General features: G+C 48.1%; 9 protein-coding genes across 9 annotated transcripts; 3 read left to right on the forward strand and 6 right to left on the reverse strand.

The window, feature by feature from the left end:
- Window positions 1-1,074: 1,074 nt before the first annotated feature.
- On the reverse strand, window positions 1,075-2,942 carry CTRU02_202709 (major facilitator superfamily transporter; the record flags this gene model as incomplete). The annotated part of the gene is made up of 4 exons (XM_036728870.1): window positions 1,075-1,660; window positions 1,737-1,992; window positions 2,042-2,161; window positions 2,225-2,942. 4 exons carry the CDS (start codon window positions 2,940-2,942, stop codon window positions 1,075-1,077), a joined length of 1,680 nt encoding a protein of 559 aa, XP_036579385.1.
- Window positions 2,943-3,761: 819 nt separating this feature from the next.
- Window positions 3,762-6,003, reverse strand: CTRU02_202710 (C6 transcription factor; the record flags this gene model as incomplete). The annotated part of the gene is made up of 4 exons (XM_036728871.1): window positions 3,762-4,997; window positions 5,060-5,669; window positions 5,725-5,816; window positions 5,884-6,003. The coding sequence occupies 4 exons, from the start codon at window positions 6,001-6,003 to the stop codon at window positions 3,762-3,764; spliced, it is 2,058 nt and encodes a 685-aa protein (XP_036579386.1).
- Window positions 6,004-7,022: 1,019 nt separating this feature from the next.
- On the reverse strand, window positions 7,023-7,766 carry CTRU02_202711 (GNAT family acetyltransferase; the record flags this gene model as incomplete). Its single annotated transcript, XM_036728872.1, has 1 exon — window positions 7,023-7,766. One exon carries the CDS (start codon window positions 7,764-7,766, stop codon window positions 7,023-7,025), a length of 744 nt encoding a protein of 247 aa, XP_036579387.1.
- Window positions 7,767-8,487: 721 nt separating this feature from the next.
- Window positions 8,488-10,301, reverse strand: CTRU02_202712 (MFS transporter; the record flags this gene model as incomplete). The annotated part of the gene is made up of 4 exons (XM_036728873.1): window positions 8,488-8,684; window positions 8,758-9,184; window positions 9,332-9,793; window positions 9,918-10,301. 4 exons carry the CDS (start codon window positions 10,299-10,301, stop codon window positions 8,488-8,490), a joined length of 1,470 nt encoding a protein of 489 aa, XP_036579388.1.
- A 2,344-nt stretch (window positions 10,302-12,645) lies between these two features.
- Window positions 12,646-14,090, forward strand: CTRU02_202713 (CCCH zinc finger DNA binding protein; the record flags this gene model as incomplete). The annotated part of the gene is made up of 5 exons (XM_036728874.1): window positions 12,646-12,732; window positions 12,785-12,928; window positions 12,976-13,029; window positions 13,085-13,382; window positions 13,438-14,090. The coding sequence occupies 5 exons, from the start codon at window positions 12,646-12,648 to the stop codon at window positions 14,088-14,090; spliced, it is 1,236 nt and encodes a 411-aa protein (XP_036579389.1).
- Window positions 14,091-15,094: 1,004 nt separating this feature from the next.
- On the forward strand, window positions 15,095-16,726 carry CTRU02_202714 (transferase family protein; the record flags this gene model as incomplete). The annotated part of the gene is made up of 1 exon (XM_036728876.1): window positions 15,095-16,726. The coding sequence occupies one exon, from the start codon at window positions 15,095-15,097 to the stop codon at window positions 16,724-16,726; it is 1,632 nt and encodes a 543-aa protein (XP_036579390.1).
- Window positions 16,727-17,000: 274 nt separating this feature from the next.
- CTRU02_202715 (FAD-binding domain-containing protein) lies at window positions 17,001-18,397 on the reverse strand (the record flags this gene model as incomplete). The annotated part of the gene is made up of 5 exons (XM_036728875.1): window positions 17,001-17,532; window positions 17,584-17,801; window positions 17,824-17,910; window positions 17,970-18,132; window positions 18,204-18,397. 5 exons carry the CDS (start codon window positions 18,395-18,397, stop codon window positions 17,001-17,003), a joined length of 1,194 nt encoding a protein of 397 aa, XP_036579391.1.
- A 2,173-nt stretch (window positions 18,398-20,570) lies between these two features.
- Window positions 20,571-22,090, forward strand: CTRU02_202716 (uncharacterized protein; the record flags this gene model as incomplete). Its single annotated transcript, XM_070204081.1, has 7 exons — window positions 20,571-20,759; window positions 20,816-21,050; window positions 21,107-21,247; window positions 21,298-21,415; window positions 21,465-21,533; window positions 21,585-21,611; window positions 21,670-22,090. The coding sequence occupies 7 exons, from the start codon at window positions 20,571-20,573 to the stop codon at window positions 22,088-22,090; spliced, it is 1,200 nt and encodes a 399-aa protein (XP_070062663.1).
- A 486-nt stretch (window positions 22,091-22,576) lies between these two features.
- On the reverse strand, window positions 22,577-23,374 carry CTRU02_202717 (uncharacterized protein; the record flags this gene model as incomplete). Its single annotated transcript, XM_036728878.1, has 1 exon — window positions 22,577-23,374. One exon carries the CDS (start codon window positions 23,372-23,374, stop codon window positions 22,577-22,579), a length of 798 nt encoding a protein of 265 aa, XP_036579393.1.
- Between the last annotated feature and the right edge of the window lie 22 nt (window positions 23,375-23,396).

Here is a 23,396-nt window from a genome sequence, read left to right on the forward strand (position 1 = left end):
GGAGGATGGGTCAGGTTAGGGAACGATCTCAGGCAATCTGGGGATCGTACATCCCATTCTTAACAAAGCTCCAGAATGTTGTCAAGCCCCGATACCGACGGAACCCAAGTGCTAGCAGGTCCACCTCCAGGTTTGGGGTCAATGGGGCCATGACCCCATCAGCTCCACGAAACCTTCGCGTCCCCCACTAACCCCAGCTTGACCCCCACGACAATGGTACAAAAAGAACATGGCCGGGATTTGAAAAGCAAAGCTACAAGCCCCCACTCATCCGGTAGCGGCACATTTAGCCTCGGGGTTGTGTCCGTCTACTCTCGACACCTTTGGTGCCTGCTCCTCCTTGTTATTGCCCCTCACTCGCGGGGGTGGTTGGGAGGTGTGTCAATCTAGTGGATCTTCTTACGATGCCATTTTGAGGATTGGCTCATGGTAAGTTTTTGTGACGTTATGAATTGGCGAAGCACCTGCTGACATCCACCAACTTAGAAGCCACTAATTCTAGCACCAGCCACCAAAAATGGATTGTGGTTCATTTACGGTTACTCTTGTTGTCTGACAACATGAGAAAGGCATTGATGACTTTTGTCAATCTGTTAGAGAATTGAGGAGTTTAAAATCCAGTGCCTGAACAAGTAAAATAGCTTCATCGTCAATAACGTACATCACAGTGAAGTTAGCAGGAGACTCTAAACGAAAGCGACAGTGTTTCTTAGGCCATACCTTACAAGATATAAGATGTTGAATAAAGTTGACGTGTCAAGCTAATGTGCGATGATTATCGATTATCCTTCCAATTTTGCTTCAGATTAAGTGAGCGTAACAAGGGAATTGATTATTAGTCATGCTTCCACACAGAAATCTGGTGTAATAATATGCCTTCGAGACATGAGTTGTAGAATCGTCGGGTTGTAGAAGCTTTGCCAAGACCGTGGGATAGCCAGTATTATGATCTCTTTGAACAAGTGAGAACTGTGCTTATTAAACAGCTTTATTATCTCTATTACAATGTCTACTTGGTATGATCTATCCGTCTAGTGCTCTGTTTCCTTGTAGTAACCTAATGTGAAAGTCATGCTATGCTGAATGGTTCAAAGGAGCTTGTTTTTGGTGGTCAGTCGACATATCTCCATCGCTATCCACGTTGTTGCGTTCAGGCGTTTTTTCCCGAGAGATTGCATCCTCTTCATCTCGACTTTCAGTTGAAGTCTCATCCGAACCCTGGTCGTCGATAGGGTCCAAGCCTCGGTCCTTGATCAGCAAGCAGCCAATCAAGCAAAGACCAATCAAGGGTATCTGTAGAATGAAGACTGCCCGACTGGCGGCCATGTACGCGTCAAGGACTTTCGACATGTCTTCCTCATTCAACTGAGGTATGGAGTATGTGCTGTGTGACAGATCCTTGAACTCTGGAGGCAGGTTGGCTCGGAGGGTAGCCTGAAGAACAGCGGCGGACACAGCCAGGCCTACGGCACCACCAGCGCAACGGAAGAAGTTTCGGTTGGACGTAATTACGGCTCTCCGTGACTTGATTGAGTGTGCCTGCAACGCGACCAGCGTCGGTTGGAATATGAAGCCAACGCCGATTCCGATGATTATGAGTGGGATTACAATAATCCCTGGTTTGGTTTCACGGCCATAGATCAATGTAAGGCCTGCTCCCCTATTTAGTACCGTCAGCTCTAGTTCGAGTCATTTAAATTTGCAGCCATTATTGCGAGCGGTAAGACATCACTTACAATGTCCAGAAACCAAATCCCAGCCAAATGATCTCCCCGTACCTTTTGGTTCGTGAGATGTACTGTCCCGTCAAGATTGAGAAAACGGACTGGCACACGACCAGTGCAACGTAAATTGCAGCCGAATGCACAACTGAGAATTGATGTGCGTTTTGGAGGTACAGTGGGATGTAATAGACGTATGATTGATACACTGCCCCAAATAAGAAGGTTTGCACTAGCATGATCACCACAACCTTGTTTTTGAAGATCGGGACTATGCGAGGGTTAGGTGAGTAATTATTTAGATTCAAGCAGGTACTTACCTGGCATCATCGGCAACTTTGCAAACTTCCACTCAACAACAACGAAGGATACAAGGGCGAGAGCTCCAATAGCCAACATGTTGATGACCATTGCAGAGTCCCAAGGAAAGTACGCGCCACCTTGTCTTAGTCAGTAAATTTCGTGTCAAACGCAAATAATAATCAAAATACGAACGAACTCACCTCCAGAAATTGGAATAAGCAAAAAGATAACACCGAGTGACGATGTAAATGACCCTGCATAGTCAATCTTTCCTACACTGCTTCTGAAGTTTTCTTCGGGGTGTTTTGAGGGGAGAAAGAAGTACGAAATGACTCCAACAACAACACCCAATGGTGCCAGCATGTAAAAGAATGCTCTCCATGTAGCTCTCTCTACAAAAGCAGCGGCAAGAAATGGTCCAAGAACGTTTCCCAGGCCGACCATGGAGCCGATAATGCCCTGATATTTGCCTCTTTGCTCAAGAGTCACAACATCAGATACAATAATCATTGCCAGGTTGGTAATGCCGCCACCGCCAATTCCTGCAATGCCTCGGAAAATGTAAAACATTGCTGCATTCTGAGAGAGTCCACAAAGAAGATCTGCGATAGCAAGCAGACCAATTGCGCTCAAGAATACAGCTTTTCTGCCGAATATATCTGAAAAGCGGCCATAGAGCATTTGGAAGGTCGTGTTAGCGATTAGTGACGACGTTCCAGCCCATGAAATCGTAGCTTCTGCATTCAGGTCGGCGGCGATGGTTGGCAACGTGACGCTGATACCATTCTGGTCAATGAATGCGATCAGTAGGGTAACTGCCAGTGTCGCAAAGACAACCATGAGTTGCTTTAGAGGAAGTATATTCGTCTGATCGTGAAGGGCCTTTTCGGCCTTGGTCGTCTCTAAGTCGCCCCTCATCTTTCAACTGTTGTTGGTAATTCTTTGGGGTTTTGTACCCAACTTCAGATGACCCATGGATATTTCAGAACAACAGTTGTTTGTGTCAAGGACAAGAGATCACAAGTCCAAAGGTAAAAGTCAAGATAAGTATGTATAAAAATTTTGACCCGTCCGACGTTTAGAGCGGATACCAGGCTTTCGGAGGGCCAAGACCGGACAACTGTGGGCAAAGATTGGTTAATTGGCGTAGATTCGGCTCCGGATCGGCGACCACGATTGGAGGGGCGAATCCGATGGGGCAGCTGTGAAGATATTTCTGCGTCATGGCTAACAGGGGCGCCGGCAACTTTTGAAGCGATGGTCCCCACAATACGTCGTCCACGTCGGATACTCCGACGCCGGTGGCCATGATACAGTAATTCGGCCATCGGATATCCGATACACTATTTCAAAAGGTTTAGTTACCGTGAAACAATACATATGCTAGGAAATTGCAATAGGCTATTGCAGGACGTTAGCTTTTTACTGATCGTAGCTGACATGAATTAAACAAGGTATCATGTTGTATGCTTTGAGCATCTGCCGGCCTTGAACAGGTTCCCGCCTGGAAAAGGCATAAAGTAGACAAGTAGCTCGTCTCTTATTTCGCGAGTTAATATTATACCCGTTTCATGACCGAATGCTGGTGGGACGAGAGATTTGCAGTTCCAGGAGGTCATGGAAGAAAAGGGTTATCCTCGCATTTTGGCTTCATAAGGGCTCTATGATTATAGCAACACGAACCAATGTGAAACATTACAGATCTTCAGTATTAACTCATCGGATATCTCACCTGATCTAATCGTTCCAGGTACCCGAAAGGCTTTGCAATAATTCAAAGTTTGGCATCCACACCGGACTTCCACCATCTTGGTCAATCCAGTTTGCCAACTCGGCAACCATAGGCCAAGCTCCCTCAAACTCGCCGACTGCAATCCCAGGATCTCCGTCAGCCCCCAGGAACTGATCAAAATTGTCACCAGTCGTCTGTCCTGTCTCTCTTTGCTCTGAAGCCTCTGGGCCCTGGTCGTATGTACCTACATCCCCTGGTCTTCCTGCTCGCATCTGTGCTGATGCCATCTCCGCTAGGCCAGACTCGCCATCCTGTAGCTTCTCCATTGCCGCGTTTACAAGAACTTCAAAGGTATCACGGTACTTTCGAACCCAAGGGGCCCGCTCGCTCATCACGAAAAGCACCAGAGAACAGGCTCGGATGTCGTTTGATAACGTCACAGACCACAGCCCGTTGCCTTGTGTCCAGAGGCCGTAGAGAAGGGTGACGCCAGCTACGAAGACAGTTTGGACTGCGATGAAGCTATGGCCGTAGTCTAGGGTTTGGTGAAGTCTCTTGTGTGTCTGGCAGATATCACCTGCTGCTTTCATGCACAGCTTGTAAAACTGGTCTGTCGGAGGTATTATTGGTAAGAATGGCTGGATAAGTAGCCTGATTGTGCGGTTGTAAAGTAGCAGGGCATAATTATGATCCGGATGTGTGGGCTGCATGCATTCCGACAGGTCTGCTCGCCATATTTGAAGTAGCTGATAAAGACGATCGAGTTTAGGCCGGAGGGCCTCCAGAGTCCTGTCGGTGCGGTAGATCGAGTGATGGATTTTAGACTCGATACGTCGAAGTTTGAATAAGACAATGGCCAGTGTGATGTCCTTACCGAAACTTTCTGCAGTAGAAAGATCCGGGTTACCACAAATATTGGGTAACTCGACGTCAATTTGATTGTCTGCAATGCTCAGGGGTCGGCCTAGTGATATAGCTATCGCTCTTTCCAGTGAGTAAACGGACCAAAACAATCTTCGTCTCTTTTGAACTGTGGGTTCTGGAAGGTTCTGCTCATAGGCTGCGCGATGCAAGCCTAAATCAATCGATGTCCTCATTGCAAGACCAATCATGTACCAGAGGCCGTGACTAGAGGTTGAGCGGAGGTGAAATATGACTAAGAGTGTCATGGCCTCGACGTTCTCTACGGTTCTAGACTCCCTTGCTGCAGGGATGTGCTGTAGAGCAGTGGCGTACAAAGCCTGTTGTAAACGGACAATGTCAGCAAATCTAGAGCGGCAATGAGAATTGGGATCTAGCATACCTCAGGGGAGAACCCCAGTACTCTTTGAGTCAACTGTAATAATGTCGCACCCATAGCATAAACAAGATACAGCTTAAAGGCACCAAAGCTCTCGGCCTTTGTGAGCGACTGCGGTGAACTCTCTGCAAGTTTGCCCCTTTTCTTGTGCAATTTCCATAGCTCACCTGGCTCCAGAAAAGGGTACTTGGTGTGTAGTTGAGACAAGTAAGTTCTCAACATTTTAGACCCTTGCTCGTCACTTGGAGGGTCCTTTACGCCGGTGGCCAGGAGGTCCTCAGCACTGAGATATCTTGCGCCAATGTTGATGCGGTTTACTTGCGAATCGTTGTGAATGTCTGGTAGCATCTTACTCCAAACAGTAGCTTGAACCATCTCGCCAAGATTCAGAGCCAGAGACAATCCGGCCGATGGGCCGACATAGGCGGGTGCCTCAAGGTTCCCTAACGAAACGTGCGCAACTACGTCGCTAAGCGCATTGCGTTTGTTTCTGGTTGAGCCATCTACTTGAGGGTTTGCGGTTTCCCTTGGGGTCGAAGTAGATCTCGGTGTTGTAATACCGGCCAGCTTGCTCTCCAAGAAAGCCACTCGGTCTTCCAAAGCCCGAGTGTACCTGTTCAAGCTCCTTTAGATATAATTTGTACTTTTGTGAGACGCAGGTTACGTACGAACTTGAAGGGGCTTCAACAGTCACATCTACCTTGTCGCACCGAGCGCCTGCTCTATGGCAATTTGAGCAGATAGGAAACTGGTCATCACACTAGAGCAGCGGTGTCAGATAAGTCGATTGTAGTTAGAAAAAAGACAGCTTCTTCTTTTTTTGGTACCTTTTGCTTACGGTTCTTACATCTTGTGCAGGCGGTCCTCCCTCTCTTTCGGGGGTTCGGAGGTCCTGTCGCTGCCCCGATCAGGGGTGGCGAAGCCAAGTGATGGGTATCGGACACCATCCCCGTGATTTGCTAATGCAAAGTGCCAACTAACAAACTATGAGGCCCTACTAGCAAAACAAATGGAAAAGGTAAAGGCGGACGTCCGATTTACATATCCGTTGATTTCTATCGTCGGTGCCGATGTCGCCTTTGAATGCAAGCTTTTGTCGGACCAGTCCCGGTGCCCCGCTTCGGACATCTTCCGACGTGAGCAGCGGAGGTTCCGATTGTCACATATTAGTCAGCGGACACTCATGACGCTTTCCACGGTCATCACTGTGCAGGTAAAGAAATGCAGGACAACAGAACCTTGAACATGTTAATATGTTGCCCACACTTCCAACTTGGACTTTGTGGGGGCGTTTCTGCATCGGACTTATTGAATAGCATCCGACGGTAACCACGCGCTTGAAATGGTGAAATAAGTGAATTCCGGCCGTATCCTCATCAGCTGACACATCGTTCAACTTCAAGGGCAGTGTACTTATTAGTAGGAGATAAGTCGCACTCTTTTTGCTAGTTAAAATGTTGTTCTGGCCAAGATTAGCTAAATCTTATCGCATACCAATGCATTGATTTGGATATGTGCCGGTAATTGGGCCTTGGTTCTTGCGGTTGGTGGTTAACCAGAATTCAAGATTAGACCTTAAATGACATGCAACATAAAACTGTTTGGGGGTGTGCATGTCACAGAGGAGCACTTGTTTGCTTGCAAGATACTTGGAAATCATAAAATCTTCTTAGTTCGAAGTCATCTGATAATAATGCAGGTTCGCGTGAAAGTGTTTACTACGTTATGCCCCAAGAACCGTGATGCAGATTGCAGAAATGTTAGAGCTTTGCAATCGAACTTGTCTTAAGCTACTAGTGTATCTGACTTTTAAGTTTTATTCCATCTATAGAGCTTTAATTCGTCTCTAGGTCTCCCGTCTATCCTCGCCGTCAATGGCTGCTGTATCGCTAGCTCTAATCCAATCCGTAAATCTTGCAGCAACTCCTAGTCTTAACATTTAAATCCACTTTACTGTCTGTCGCCTCTAAAGCTTCTTCACCAAGATGTCGTCTGTTTGAACCACCGAGCCGACCACAAAATCGTGTGTGCCGACAACTTTGTAACCCCATTTCTCGTACGCCTTCTGAGCGCGCACGTTTTCTTGCCACACTCCAAGCCAAATGTGCTTGAATCCTTGCTCTCTGGCCATGTCCTCTAGCCTGATTGCCAGTGCTTTTCCTGTGCCTGTACCGTGTGCCTTGGGATACAGGTAAATCCGCTGCAACTCGACGATACCATCAAGGTCGGCTACACAAGGCTCAGTTGAGCCGCGAGTGAGCATGGCAAAACCCAAGAGGTCGCCAATTTGGTCGAAGGCGAGGATAGTGTCCTTTTGAGGGTCCTTCAGCTCCTTTGTGACCGCCTCAACTGTGTAGGATTCATCAAGAAATGCCTGAAGCTCGTGGGGTTGGACTGAGTGGCCAAATGTGTCTGAAAAGACCTGAGCGCCAAGATCCGCGATGGATTTGGCGTCTTCAAGGTTCGCTGGCCGTATTGTAATGTTTGGACGACTGTCCTGCTCGGTTGATGACTTTGCCATGGCAATGGAAGCTCGAGATGAAAACACGCTTGCTTGATTAGAAACCCCGATGGCTCGTTGCTGCTTGATAGCGCGATGAGGAAATGAATTTAGTGACTTGGCAGAAGAACTCGAGAAAGACGCTATGCAAATTGGAGAGCGCAACCCTTGAATCTTTTGTAGGTGCTTCAGGCATAGTCTAACCGCCATGATTGTTATCTCAATTGGGCCTTTTGTCGATCGATGATTCTGGAAAACATAAGACACGTCGCACTAACTCTAAAAAATCTTAAAGGCGCACCCGACAAGCTTCCCTTTTCCGAGAGGCTCAGTAGGTCTCGCCTTTGTTGTTGCGCCAGATTGTCAATGCCACCCCTGAAAAAGGCAAATCATTGGTTTTACTGTCTGTGGTCCACTGTGGTCTACGCCCTTGGATTGACATCGGTGGCTCCGTAGTGACAGACTTGTAAAATTTAGTGCTGTTTAACAGGCATTGCTGTCTTGAAGAGCGGCGGAACGCTAGCCGCTGAGCCAATCATGCCCGTCCGTACATTTAAGACACTGTTGTTTTCAATCATACATGCATCTATTACCTTGGCGACAACGTGGTCCAGTGTCGCGGAACGAAGCGGGCTTATCCGCCAACTCGACAATCTAATTCAACTTCCGTTTGGTAAATGGTATTAAGGCCGCAGAGATATTCGGAACTATTGCAAATTACCAGGATCTCAACTACCAGTAAGGACCGTTTGAATCACGGTCAGTTCCTTTGCAAATGGATGAAATGAGGCATTCATTCAAATTACTACGGACACTATTAGGAAACTCGCAGCTACTCCAATCTATCCACAAGAGGAAATGCCCGGCACTTAGCTTGTTGCTTTTGATAAACCGTAATTCTTCTGAATTAAGCACATTCTTCAAATAACCTTTAGACGTTTTCCGACTTCTCCGTCTTCTTCGTCGACTCTGTGCCGTAAATCACAATGCAGCAGACGCCTATACTTGAAATCACAACGAAGAGAGCACTCACTGTTGAAAACCAACCAACACCGATGCCTTGCACTCCCGGTAGACAAACTGCTGTTGCGACGGCAGCTAAGACGTACCGAATGAAATAATTTCCAGCTACAGAAAATTATATAGTCAGCATTACTCAGAAATTGCACTTGAAAAGGGGAAAACTGAATAGGTGACTCACCCATGACCTCGGCTGCTCTATCTCGGAAGACGTCCAGACAGTAACTGTTGAGGCAAGGAAAACAAACCATCTGAGCAACACCTTGCGCAAACATGCAGATAACCGGAAGGGGAATGCCTCCTTTTTCTTGGTCGATAGCCCACCCATAAATAATGGCGCTTCCCGGGATGACAACTCCCATAGCAATGAAAGAGCTGCGCAATCTGTCTTCAGGCACTCGCTTGCCGCGCTTCTGGATCCATTTCTTGACGGTATGATCGGCATACCGGCCACCGAAAAATGTACCGACGATGTATCCAGCGCCCGGTGCCAAGAAAAAGAACCCAGACTGCAACGGAGTCGTGAGATTGAACCTGGGATTGATAACATAACGAACAGGTGTTAAGAGCACCTGCATGTTCCAGAGAATCGAAGACGCGGCAATGCCCTGATTGTGTAGTTAGCTGACGGTGAACAACTAGAAGGGAGCTTACCGCGTTTATGAGAACGCGCTCTCAGAGCCATCTCGAGACTGTCCAGCGTGGTGCGGAAACCTAGAACGCCTCTCAATCAAGGAGGATGCAGGAAAACTTACCACCATCAGGATTCTGGGATAACGGAAAAGTGCAATGATTCGAAACGGGTTGGCCCATTCCCATATCTGGACAGCTTTCTCTCTTGTAGAAAGCCCTTCCAATTCTTCAGACCACTTTCCATGGCTGGTTTCTGGAAGAAAAGCAATGGACAAAACCATTGCAACTCCTCCAACCGCTCCTTGGAACCAGAAAAGTGACTGCCACTTTGAATAGGTAACAATCACACCTCCAATAAACGGACCAAGAGCAGGGCCGATCAGAGTGCCGCCCAGGAACCAACCCAGTGCTGTCCCGCGTTCAGTCGGTCGGTATACATCGCTGAGACAACTCGCGCCGACAACGAGGAAACAGGTTCCACTTAGTGCGGTTATTGAACGGAAAATGAAAAAGGAGACCAGATTGGGTGATACTGCTGTCGCAAGAGAAAAGGCGCAGAACAACACGGCCGATATGACGAAGATCTGGGACATTTAGTTCAACCGAACGAGACATGGCGATCTGCGCACAAGAAGAGCTGCCAAGAAGCGGCTTATTGAGACTACTATTGTACAAGATGTTGAAGGTACAAAAGGTGACGGTGCTTACCCATTTTCTCCCGTAGATCTGACTTAACGGACCCCAGAAAAGGACCCCGATACCCATCATCAACAGGAAGAGGGCGTTTGAATAATTGATGACGGTTCCAGTAGTGTTGAAAGCAGCTGCCACCTCAGGTAGGGCTGACAACACCAACAGGGATGCAAGGTTGATGCCCAGACCAGCAAAAGAGACGATGGTAGTAATCAACACCTTGCGCTTGGGGGTGAACTTGTCGTACATAGTCTCATCCTCACGGTATGAGAAGCGGCTAGGAGTTTGCGCAAGGATGTTAACGCCCTTCTCAGCGTTGGATGTCTTCAAGGCCAGTAAATCGGGCAGTTGGTTGTCCACTCGCGTGGGTACTTCTGATAATGAATGCTGGGACGACATGATGAAAATCTGTCCAGTACGACGTTTCTTGGAACATGGAAAAGAAACCACGGAGTTGCACGAGTTGTATTTGCCAACTTCAGTTGAACTAAGAACAAGATGAGAGTGCGCTGCTGACCAGTGACAGTGACAGGATTTGTGATAGGAAAGTAGTCCACCGAATTCCAACGATAACCAGTCGTGAATCGTTCCGTATCTGGGGGACACACTTTACATATAAATAGGTACACACGAGCACCAAATTGTCAAAGCCTAGTAAAACAAGTAGTGAAAAAACTTATCCGGTCCAGTTAGTACCCACCCGGGCTGGTGATTCCGAAGTCGGTCCCTAGCAATCGATTGATCATCACCTTTGAGACGCCTTCAAAAACAAACAGCGACCGTCCTTGGGCTAAGACGCTCAAAACCAGTTAGGGGTTTCATTGGGTCGGCTCTCAGTGTTAATGTGCAGCGGAGTCACTCCGCAGCGGAGAACACTAACACAATCTGCAACTTTTTTTTTTTGCGTCTTTAATCCCCACATCGGGTTGGAATCAGGCACGATACTGGACAAGGGCGGCCTCTCAAGGGCTCCACTGAGGCTACCATTTCCATATCTACCAGTAACATCATGTGTGCGCAATAGGGTTTGGACTTGATCTGATAAAGAACAATTTGCCAGGGCTATGAGCGGAGCGTGGGGGTTTCCAGAAGTGCTCTTGGTACACTCTAATATGGATGCCGGCGGAATCAGCAGAAAGCCGAAGTTGAAACTCCCGAAGTCGGCCGGAACAAGGTTCCCGACAACCTGTAACCTCCGCCCTCGGACCCGCTGCCTCCGGTCGCCGTGTGCCGTAACGCGGGCAAAATGCGGCTTGCCATGCATGTAATTATGCCCACAGTCGCCGTGGGTTCACCGTTGATCAGTACGAATCTCGGCGACGTTGACCACATTGCCTGCCTGTCTTGCTTCCAGATGGTGAGCAGTGGCCGGTACCTCCGATGATCGGAGCTGTTGCATTGACTCAGGTAACCCTGCATCTGGGAAGAGAGCAGGATTTACTACATCATAACTTAACCTAGTTCACATCGATCGGCTTTCGCTTTAGCGACTAATCATTCAAAAGCAAATGGGCTAGTTGTTAGTGCACATCTGTGCATGGCATCCATACTGGACGAATCACTACTTCCACTAACCGTCCATTAGCAGTATTCTAACCGCAGTTAGGGATTGAAAGATAGAAAAGAATCCGGGTAGGATAACCCAGATTACGAGAAGCAGTTTAGCTAGAGCAGTAAAAGGAAAGCTGTAATGAAGTGGCATCGGTGTTGAGTGATCCCTAACTTGCTAAATTGCGGCACCCGGCCTTCGTCTGCAGTATTTTATGCGCCGAGACCGCAGAGACGTAATCCCCATCCAAGTTAACTGTCATAACATAATTCTTGGGTGCAAACGAAAGGCCTCTGCATCCATTCCACATTCTCTAAACTTTGTTCAACCATTCACTTTACCAAACGTACGACCGCTACTCAATTTAACTACTTTGCCCACACTACCATTTTAGTGTGTGATGATAGCGTTCATACAGGCCATTGGGTATTACTGACTATTACTGGAGCGTGATACAGTCGGAATATAGGTACCAAGCTACAGGCATGATTTATTGACTAATTTCAAGGGTTGTGGTGCAGGGGGAAATTTTTTCCATTCGTCAGCGCCATCTTTTAGACAAGCGACCATGGGCAAAACAGACAATCATTGTCCAGTCGTTAGCCCACACAAAAACAGCTTTACACGACCCGAAATCTTGCACTGTGATAGGTTTGGACATAGTAAAAACGCTGTTGCAAGTTGCCTCTCAGGATATCTATGAAGCTTGTACAAAATGGTCTTGGGGCGAGGGAGGGGGCAGAAAGGGGGCCTCATGCCCATTCTAACCCGCATCACGTTGAAGTAACTCGTCAATCATGTTGGATTCTGTCAAAGTCGCGTGCGTACAGTTGGTTCCCTGCATTGGGCAGGCCGGCTACCAACTGGAAGGCCTTGTTATGCGCGGCCTGGCCAACACGAGGCAGAATCGGAGTCAATAAGCGCCAACGATTCGCTATTTCTGCTTGGCCATCTGCAACTGACCTTAAAGTCTACAAATATGGTGACACTGTTGGTGCAGGTCCAATGTCAGTAACTTCATTCGTCAGATTGCCCCTTTGTTTGTCACAAGGCAGATTCACATCGGCCGACAGAGCAAACTAAGTTTATTTATATCTAAGCCAGCGGTGCAGCCTTTAAGAATTTTAACAGATCGAGTCTCAACTTACTGGACTGATTGAATTGCTCTTCTGCCATCTGAGTCCGACGAATGCGATGACTGACACGGCAGGCTACAAGCTCTTGGAGGAGAGATGGAACGTGTGCAAGATCCAAGAGGATCAGAAAGCATCGTTAATAGCGGTAAGGCTGTGACTATTTCCTAAAGTGAGGTTCGTCACACTCATTGATGCAGGATTTGTTCAATCACATAAGCTTCTTGTCCGGCGAGCTTTCTGATGCCAATCAAAGACTGGAAGAGAAGAGCGCTTTCATCCAATCTATGAAGCAGAAAACCCATGATTATAAAGAGCAGGTTGATGCCCTCCAGACAGAGAAGGTAGTGTTTATCTATATCACTTGACACTTGTACCAATATGCTCACACGAACAGGCCAAACACTCTTTCGCACTTGTGGTTGTTGATGGAGATTCCATGCCGGTAGGGCCTTACGTTAATGCTGTTATTGGCATACAAGATTACTGACCTTGTATAGTTTCTTGATGAGCTTGTCAAGGATGGATTTGCTGGTGGTAAGAAGACTGCTGGGTTGCTAAGAAAACAAGTTTCGAAGGAACTCACAGCATCGGGTTTTGACCTGCCACCGCACTCTCACATTGTGATTCGGGTGTATGCCAATCTTAAGGGACTTGGGAAGACTTATCAGGATATTGGAATCCTGGAAAATTGTGGTGTATTGGAGGAGTTTGTTCGGGGGTTCAACATGGGAGCGCCCCTGTGTGACTACATTGATGCCGGAAATGGTAAGGAATGTGCGGATGAGAAAGTAAAGGGTAAGTGACAGGCTTGTGTAGTGTTGCTACCATATTCCATACTGACAACGCGAAGAAAATTTTCAGCTCGGTTTAAACGACATCCATTGCCATCGGATTATGTTCTGCGGCTCAGCCGACAATGGCTACACTCGCCTACTCGACAAGTATGTCATAGAAGATGTCAAACGTGAAAAGGTTGTCTTAGTAGAAGGCCCACCTTTTGCTTACGAATTGGCAAAGATCAAAGAGGAGTTTCGCGTTGTTGAGTTGAATGACGTTTTCAGAACTCAGAACTTACCTCAGATAAATCGCAGGGTATCTGCTCCAACCACGCCTCCTTCGACTCCATCCGGTGGCTATGCCGCTGCTGCGGCAAGAGCATCGTTCACTACAACAGCTTCTTCTTCTTTGAACCAACAAACTTCTATGGCAATGGCCAGGCCGAATCTAGCCGGTGTGTTTCGGAACGAGGCTGGCGACCGCATTGATTCACCTCTCAACTGCACGCCTCATGAAGTTACCTTTATGAAGAATCGCAAGATGTGCAACAGTTTTCACCTCCTTGGGCATTGTTCTTACCTGCAATACAATGGACGGTGTCTATATGAGCATGGAAATAGGCTCGTAGGGAGGGATCTTCAAGCTTTGAGAGCAGTCGCCCGTTATACTCTCTGCCAAGCAGGTCTGAGTTGCAATGATCCAGACTGCATGTATGGACATCGATGAACAATAAGCTTCGTACAGGGAGGACAGCTGCGCAATTATATTGGAACATGTGCACAAGTGGCGGTAGTGGATGTGGCTCTTCACACTTGATGTTCAAGTACACGTTGGCGTAAAGTATTGTTTTATGCAGTATTTAGTTGAATGACACTCGTTCCATGATTACTTTGACATGCACCTGTATCTCCTCATCAAGCAGAGTAGCATATTTAAAGCTATCTCAGATGCGTAGCCTTTATTGGAGTAGACTTTAATCAACATAAAAGCTTCGAACAGGCTTTGATTAACATGATGAAATTAACGAAAACAAATAAACACAAGTGGCACTAAAGGCCTTCACTTTTGAAAAACGCGATAAATAGTCATGATTACTTCAATCTGAATCCAATACAGCATGCGTACGGAGTACTTGCCTTGATATTTGGCATCGGTACCTGAGCACAGCGGTAAAAGAGCACTCCCCTAAGAAGAGTATCTTCACCCATTAGAATCATGGAGAGCTGTAGGCCAAATCAGTGGCTGGAAGAACCTGTCGGTATGTAGTCTAATGAATCTTCTGGTGACGCGATGCACTTAACCTCGGATTCATGTACACTAAGGGACTTTTGTAGATTACCTGGTTGGGGGATTGTAAATACGGCCTACTGCTTGTGGAGTTGTCTCAAGTCTGGGCTCATGGCCGCTCTGGTAACAGGGATACCATGCATATTGGGCCACTTCGTGAGCCACTTCCAGCACCGTGCCCAATGGGAGTGTTGCAAAATGATTCACACCGATGACGCTAGTTATGTCTGTTGTCTTTTGCCAGTTCTCCCCTGGTACCCATGGGGTCCTTACTTGAACGTGCGGACGCAGACGACAGGAAGTTAAAACGACACCAAGTCCGTGAGATATTGGTAAATAGCCTTTTTTGTTCCACCCGCTACTCTTATTTTGACCTCGAACCATCTGCTTCTTTTATTCAATATTCATCGTTTGGTCGGCACTCAATCATAGAGAGGAGAGTTATGGCGAACGCAAAAGCTGAAGACACGCCTAGTCATTACCATGTCCAGGCAGCCCGCAGGATATTCCCCAAAACGCCCGCACTTGAGGCCACAGTTTCCAAACTTTCCATAATCGATGCAACAGTTGCCCGATTCACGCCAACAGCCGCGATATGGCTCTATGATAAGAGCGAAGCGGTACAGCTTCCACATGCCGAGCTTTTCAAAATACTTGAACTTGCACTCAGCGAGACATTGGACAGCTATCGACACTTTGCAGGCCAAATTCAATGGGCGACCGAGGATATCGTGAAAAACCATGTTGTTCCTCGTCATGTCGGTCGCCCAGTAGTAGCTCATGGCGCCGAAAGCGATCCTGGTGTCGAACTGCTGATTGTCGACTACGATGTGAACCTACACGATGTTGTCCCTAGCAGAGCCGATAGGACAAACAGCTTGAAGGAGTGGAATGCAACTGATTTTCGCCAAAGCGATTTCCTACCTGATACGAAAATCGCATTGTCTTCTCTCAGCGCTGTACAGGGGCTACCCAGCATGGCTGTTCAGCTTACGGCGTTCAAGTGTGGAGGTATTGGTGTTAGTGCCATGATCTCACACCCCCTCGCGGATGCATTGTGCTTGATGAGCTTTATGCAGTTATGGGCTGCTCGGTCAAGAGACCTCCTTGGTCGCAGCTCGTCATCAGTCACAAAAGGAGTTCTGGAGCCAATATTTGACCCAACTTTGCTCGACCAAGTTGCTGGACTATGTCCTGGCAGCCCACCAGATGCTTCCAAGCTCGAAAAGGCTCGCTCATTGCCTATGCATCGATTCGATTGGTGGGCAGAAGATGCTCCTGGATTCCCAGCAGGCGTAAAGCCAACTACACGGGTTACCATGCCTTCTCCCGAGGAACTGGAAAACGTAACTCTTAGCCCCTCAACACCTCCACCATGGCTAACGTGGGATATGAGTGCACCTGTTGAGCACGTTCAGATCCGTTTTTCAGCTGCGGAGTTGACAAGAATGGCCGACGCAGCACAAGAAACTCTGCCTGACGAGATCAAAACGTATCGGATTTCTCGAACTGACGCAGTTTTGGCACACATCTGGATTCTTATAAACCGTGCAAGAAACCTTCAAGGCGCCCAGGACAAAGTCTATTTGGACGTCACCCTCGGCCTGCGGTCTCGTGTCAACCCGCCTCTGCCAGAAACCTTTACTGGGTCTCCTCTACTGTTAGGGTACGTTGAAAAGAGTGTTGAAGAAGCAGCTTCGCCACAATTAGGACCAATTGCGGGCGCAATCAGGAAGATGATGTCGCACTTCACGCCTGATGCCGTGGCAGCTTACATACACGACGCGGCGTACGAAGTCAGCCCGCAGAGGTTATGGCAGGCTTTTCTAGGCACACACCATACGCTCGTGACTTCGTGGGTCAGAACCAAGGCGTATGAACTAGACTTTTTCGGAACACAAGAACTAGCCAGATACGTTCAAGCAGTCATGCCAAAGGTAGATGGCCTTGTTCATATCATGGACATTGAGGAGACTGGAGAGTTTGATATTAGCGTTTGCATAGAGCGTGAAGCTATGCATCGCTTGCTGCAAGATCCCCTACTTCGCAAGTACGACGGTACAACTCGTGATTGACCAATAGACCTAGATGTATAACAGAATTATATACATCAAAGTTGGATACTAGATAGTATTGCCCTATCGCCGCTGCTCAACAGATACGGGGTTATGTAGGCATGCTTCAATGATAATTAGATACGGGCTGAGCTAAGGGCCATCATATTACTACTAATGTTGTTCCATCCTTATTCGAATTACGTGATATGATTAGTAGCGCAATCGGTAACGCCTATTACTATTGTACTTGGCTCTACGACTAGAATGGACACACAATCTGATGGCACCGCATCTACGCGTAGACGTAGCACAGAGGAGAGTTGCCAAGAGTGTTCAGCAGGTCACCGATTTTGCGGTTCTCCGCGGTGACACCCAGGTTAATCTCATCGTCGACAGTAGCATCACGGCTTGGAGGCCTGTTGTTGATGGTGATAGTACCAGCGATGTCAAAGGCAGCCCAGAAATGCGTCAACTGCCAAAGCCAGTAGACCCGATCAACCATAGCATGGTGAAGGAAGAAGGTCGGGTCGACAACCGATGAGTAAAGGTCACTGGCTTCGCCATTGACAGAGAAGTGGCCGGCGGCGTGCATGCCGAGAAAGCCATCAGTAAATCGTCCCTGGAGCTCGTTCTGGAAGAGCTCGATGTTCCTCGAGGCGGATCCGACAGTGAGGTTAAACATGTTCTCGTTGGTCATCCAGGACTTCATGGCGTAGGAGCTGAGATCACGGCTCAGGCAGCGAGGGTTGTGGCCAAGCTTGCCGTTGGGGCTGGCCTTCATACCATCCATACCGGGGCTCACCGGGCCGAGGTTGACCGTCATGCTAGGGAAATATTAGCGCAAGTCATGTAAGAATCTATCTGAGTATGCTTACTTGACGAAAGGACCGCTCTCTACACAACCACCGCCGTTTCCGGATGGCAGAATGATGGCGCCGGCACCGCTTACGCTGCCATTGTGCTTGACAAACGCACCATCACCGCTCAAACTTGTCTCGCTTCCATCAAAGACAGGAGACTTGGTGAGGTCATCTTGGTATTTAAGCCAGTTCCAGTACTGTTGATCAATGTCAGATGGGTGGAGCAATGTTTGATATTGGATTGAATTGACTTACGGGCTGAGCGCCCTTGTAACCGCACTCGTTACGAAGGGCCTCCTCGTAAGCCCAGACGAAATACCGATGCCATGTCAGGAAGTTGCCCTATTTTTCATTGTCAGAGAAACTGACTTTCAGAATTGAACAGGATTTGTCGTGCTCACCGTGCCGTGGATGCTGAGAGTTTGGTTAATATGAACGGCAACAAAATCGTCGTATCGGTTCCGTGCACCGGGGGCGAACGCCGGATCCGATTTGGAGGGCGACGTCAACATGCACTGGACAGCACTGATGTAGTCTTTTCTCTCTTGTTTGGAGAAGGCCTCCCTTCAGTACATATTAGCTACCGTAAAATCTCCGCGGTCTGCACGGTCATGTGGGGGGGGGGGGGGACGAACCAGTCCCGGCGATAACGCGCGTTGAAGATGTTACAAGCACTCCGCTTGTTGACCACGCTCGAGTCGTTCTCCTTGAGGGTATCCATCGCCTGAACTTGCAGATCGGCTAGGATATCACGAGCCTCGACGGGGGACGCAAGAGCCGGGGCGCTCAGCAGGCCAAAGGCCGCTGCCAAGATACTAACGGAATGCATTGCTGGACGTGCTTGGTGTTGGGGAGAAGAGAGTAGAGTCCAGAGTATCCGCACGCGAACAAGACAAGATGAAGAGAGAAAAAGATGTGGCCCTTGGATACGATCACAGCAGAGATCAAAACCAGTGCAAATGATGCACAGGGATCGTATGAGGGTGGGGGCTGAATGAGCGGCCCGGAAGTTTGTTTGACATTCAAGGTATATACCTCCTTGAAGGAAATTCAAAGAACCTCGCTAGCTATATAGACAGGTACTGGTCCGTCGTTGGGAATAGATTAAATCCGTTAACTAGCGTCTCCGGCCGCAATCTGCAGGGCTCCGGATCCGCAAGGCGGACTTGGCAACCACACTGGGCGGGATGTGATTCTAGAAGGATGCCGTTCCTGGGACGAAATTCGTTCGTAGGGGGCGAATAATTACGAGGACCCCAAGTCGAACGGTTTTATGTGGCGGATGAAGAATGAAAATTCGATAGCCTAGATCTGGGGCCGTTGATGCCGGGATATGGGCAAAGCTAAGAGACTTGGGACCCCCGTAATCTACCATGGAAGTCAGCTATCCGCTTGAATCGGGCGTCTTCTATTGGATAACTTTGCAGCATTGTAACCTGTCCTTGCTTAGCCGTTGTTAAACCCTGGCCTATCTCTTAACGGGTTTACGTTTTTTGCGCGAATTGGAGAAGAGTACAAGTGAATGTGGCTTCTGGGTTTTCAGAGTACTTGTTGTAACTGTCTTGGGTCAAGACTAGTGGGTGAGATGCAGGGGAGATGCTTCTCCATCGCCACCTTGTCCCGAGTAGCGCAGTAAGTATGGAAATGGGGGCCGATTAAAGATAGTGATTGTGATCTAATACACGAGGGCAGTCTATTGATGAAGTAGGTGTTCTTCTGGCATCATCCATAGCAATAGGTCAGAACGGAGTAGCATCATAAGTAGACTAAAATCTAAACAATTTCTTCAAAAAATAACAAGAAACAAAAAGCAGTTAGTTCACCCGGGGACTTCGGTTCGTGTCCATTTTGTCGGTCACGGTCCGACCCCACAGCATCCGCCTTAGTCTCCAGGATAATCAAGCGATCCGGGTCGGACCACATTCTGGTATAGTCATTATACATAGCCGTCTCGTTCACCACCTCCATCCAGGCATGCGATCCATGGGAATCGATAGAATGGTCAGCCCCCTCTTGTCAAAAAAATATGTCCCCGAGTCGCCCGTCGGTTAGCCACAGGCGGCGAGTTCCGCCGCGATTGTTGCGTATTCTCGTAGGACTACCGTGGACTCGGCGGAGCAGCCCTGGTTAAGATCCTTTCTTGTATCCACATGAACCCACACCTTTGGCCTTGGGCCCAGTGCAAACCTCCGAGGTTGTCTGATGTGTTGTTCAACAGTAAAACGAAGCTAAGGATCAATATCGGTTATGTGCGCGCCGTAGAGCGCCAACACGGTGAGGGCCCTAATTGAGTATGCTCGTCAGCAGCAGGATTTTCTCAACTGTTGGAGCTGCCAACATGCATCATGTCGTCCCAAGCTACCGGTTCTCGTGCTTGACGATTATACCAAAAGCTAGTATGTCGTGCGGCATGGAACAGGGTGTGCAAATGCACGTCTGTGGCGTCGTAATGTGGGAGACATCCTTGCCATTGCCCATCGCGTGTTCTTCAACTTCCTGACCACTCACATCTTCCATCGATGATCTTCTCAATCCGACACACTCATTACGTGCTCCACTCCGTTGCAAGGAATGCTTCGGGCCAAGAATGTTCAGACGAGAGCTCAATGGCTTCAACTTTATGATGGGATGGACATCCTCCTCCTCCCTTGCATTAGAACACAGTCTAGATATACAACACGTCGCACCAGACAGGCTAAACCAGGGTAGGAATTCCTCCCCTTCTCCTTTTTAAGCGACCTTTGCTGAATCATATCCTTTACCGTCTCCGTGGCACTGTTTGTGTTCCGCCCCATATGCTCCGTGTGCGGAAGTGGTGTGGTTCTTTGCATGTCCTGTGTGATTTTCGATCACTTGGGGCTAAATGGTTCAAAGATGCTTAAAAGATTACGAAGATCCCCTTAGTGTCCGATGTGTCCACTCTCTTGATCTTCGATGCTTTTTGTTGCCCAGGCCTCTGTTATTTCTCCAGCACGCATGTGCGCCTTGCCATTGACGCCGACATGTCCTCGACCGCATCCGATACGGCCGTGGACCCCGAACGGGCCAAAGAGAGCAACACTGCGATGATCTTGGCCGTAACGGGAACTTTCCACGCCGTTGCCCTCCTTTTCGTTGCCCTCCGAACATATACCCGCGCGGTTATTGTGAAAACGATAGGAGTTGACGATTTTATCATGATCCTCGCAGCAGTATGGATGCCTACCACGAAAGCTGAGGCCCTGGTTTTAGCGCTGACACCCTGCAGCTATGTGCGTTAGGTGGAGGAATGGTCGTCTTCATTATTCAAGCGTACTATGGACTGGGCAAACACAAAGACACAATCAGCAAAGCCGACTATGTTATCTTCGCGAAAGTCGGATTTTTTCAGTCCATCATTTCCGCTATTGCAGCCTTGGCACTTCTGAAGATATCCATTGCCTTGTCTCTACTGCGTCTCAGCAAGAACAAGTGGTATTCTCGGTCCTTATGGGCATTGATCGGTAACAGCCGACCCATTCAGAACATCACTGGCATTCATAACTAATTACCGTTTTAGTCTTCGTCGTGCTGTACACTATTATGGCCTGGTTGAGCTTCTTCCTGTACTGCACACCACTGGAAGGTTACTGGAACAAGAGTCTCAAGCCAAAGTGCTACAGCATCAGATTATTCGTAGATTTTGCCTTGGTCAACACAGGTTTTTAGCCCCAACTTTTACCTCTCTGGCAGTTGCTAATCTTTCGCTAGCATTCAACATATTTACCGATGTCTGCTTTGCGACATTGCCCATTCCCATCATTTGGGTCTTACAGATGAAGCTGCGCACGAGAGTCTACTTGATTGTAGTCCTTAGTCTCGGATACTTGTATGTCCTTTCTGAGTTCCTTACTCTGGCTTGAAACTGATTGAGGTAGCGCTGTGATCATGGGTATTATCAAGACCGTCTACCAGATTGCCCAGCCAAGCAGTAAAGATGGAACATTGTAAGCTACATTCTCCAAAGGAAATATGTGATGACTAATGTGGTAAAACAGTTACCAAAGTATTCAATTTTGGGGATTGTAAGTAACTCTGGCGATCGATCTTGTTTTCACACCAACTAACCCAGCCTTCTAATAGCCTCCAACTCAACCTCGGTATCATCGCTGCCTGCGCACCGGCCCTGAAACCGCTGGTCGGTCGAGCTCTGAAAATATCATCCAGCCGCCGCTACAATAGCAACAACCTTTACGAAAACCGATATCCGACTGGCCGGACTGGTAGGACGGGAAATGGGACATCGCACGCAAGAAGGCAGGGATACATGGAGCAAGGAAGCCAAGGCGCCCCAGAATTCGAACTTGAAGACGGACCTTTCACTCCAGGCACCGATTACTACAAGACGAGCGTAAAAGGAGGTAACCACCCCGCTGCTGTCGCAGTGTACAAGAAAAAGAACAGTTTTGGCAGCAGGGGGAGCGAGGATATGATTCTGGAATCCGAGTACAATGTCAACGATCGAGGCATTATGAGGACGACAGAGGTCTCTATACAGCGATAAACTTACGACGATAGATAAGAGCGGTTATGAAATGATTATCAATTAGTGATTCACCTGGACGCACCCCAATGATTCCAGTTTCCCCGGTTCCCGAGTGCCGAAATGGGAACCACAGGCTCATCGTGAAGTGGCACAACTGGTTGTGCCTTAACTTCCATGCTGTTGAGGAGTTGCGTGCGCAACGATTGAGCATCATCTTCTTTCTAACGAAATCAAAACCTTGCGACTAAGCACTAGTCTAGCATGCGAGAAAAGGAAGACACGTATTTCGATCGTATCGGAATCTGGATCTTAACTCAATGAACTCGGCACGGATATCTTGTAAGTGATAACCAAGTTACTTATTGCTATTAAAGTGAAAAATTTTATAGGATCTGAGTAGTGTTACAGACTAGTTTACAACCCAACTGGAATACATTCATTCGACGCATCCTTCCCAATACTGCTTAACCCTCCATGTTAACGATGCATCAAACTTAACGATGCTCAAACATCTAGGCTTTTTCTTCCAAATCTCAAGTCTTTAGGGTGAACCTCCTCAATCTCCTCCATCTCCTTCCACCAAGGCAGGTTTTGAAAACGAGTCCACCATTCTCTCAATCCATCTAGATTCTCCCCTTCAAGCACATCAAACTCGTACGCTAACCAGATATAACGGACCCATCCTGCGAGGCACACATCCGCTAGACCTGGTGTTGTGATTCCAGGAGTCAGCCATCCACTCTCGCGAAGTGATTCTGCAGCCCAATTCTGCACTTTCCGAAGCCCTTTGTTCATTTGCGCTTTGGCGTTGAGCGCAGCTCTGTAGTCTCTATCTTTTTCATCCAGTCCAGAGAATTTGCAGGCTATCGGCGACGCATGGCGAAGGTAATAGCTAAAGTCATCTTGCGCGGCGTTGATGGCAAGAATGATGTCACCCATGATGGCTCTGTTAACGATATCGCTGCTTTGAAGAGGCGGAAGTTCTGTATACGCGTCCTCTAGGTAAGCTGGAATAGCGGTGCTTTCATGTATCCAGTGTGTTGTGCCCTTGCTGGAGTCGACGATGCGCATGCATGGGATAGTCTTGTCGGCAGGCTTGGGATCATCGACATCGATAGAATCGAGAGTTTTGGTATCAGGATTGTAGGCTATAAGGCTCAGCTTGAGAGACGCTGTTGCACTCTTGCCCTGGAATATTCCGGCGGGAGTAGCCAGTCCTTTGATGATGAGATAGTAGACCACTCGACGAGGATAGAATCCTTGCGGCCAGATATACAGAGTGTGACTGGCATGTCCGTCCATGTTGGAAGTAATGATGAAGGAA

Source organism: Colletotrichum truncatum, assembly GCF_014235925.2.
Source record: "Colletotrichum truncatum strain CMES1059 chromosome Unknown Contig_0001, whole genome shotgun sequence".
NCBI classification, from domain to species: Eukaryota; Fungi; Ascomycota; class Sordariomycetes; order Glomerellales; family Glomerellaceae; genus Colletotrichum; species Colletotrichum truncatum.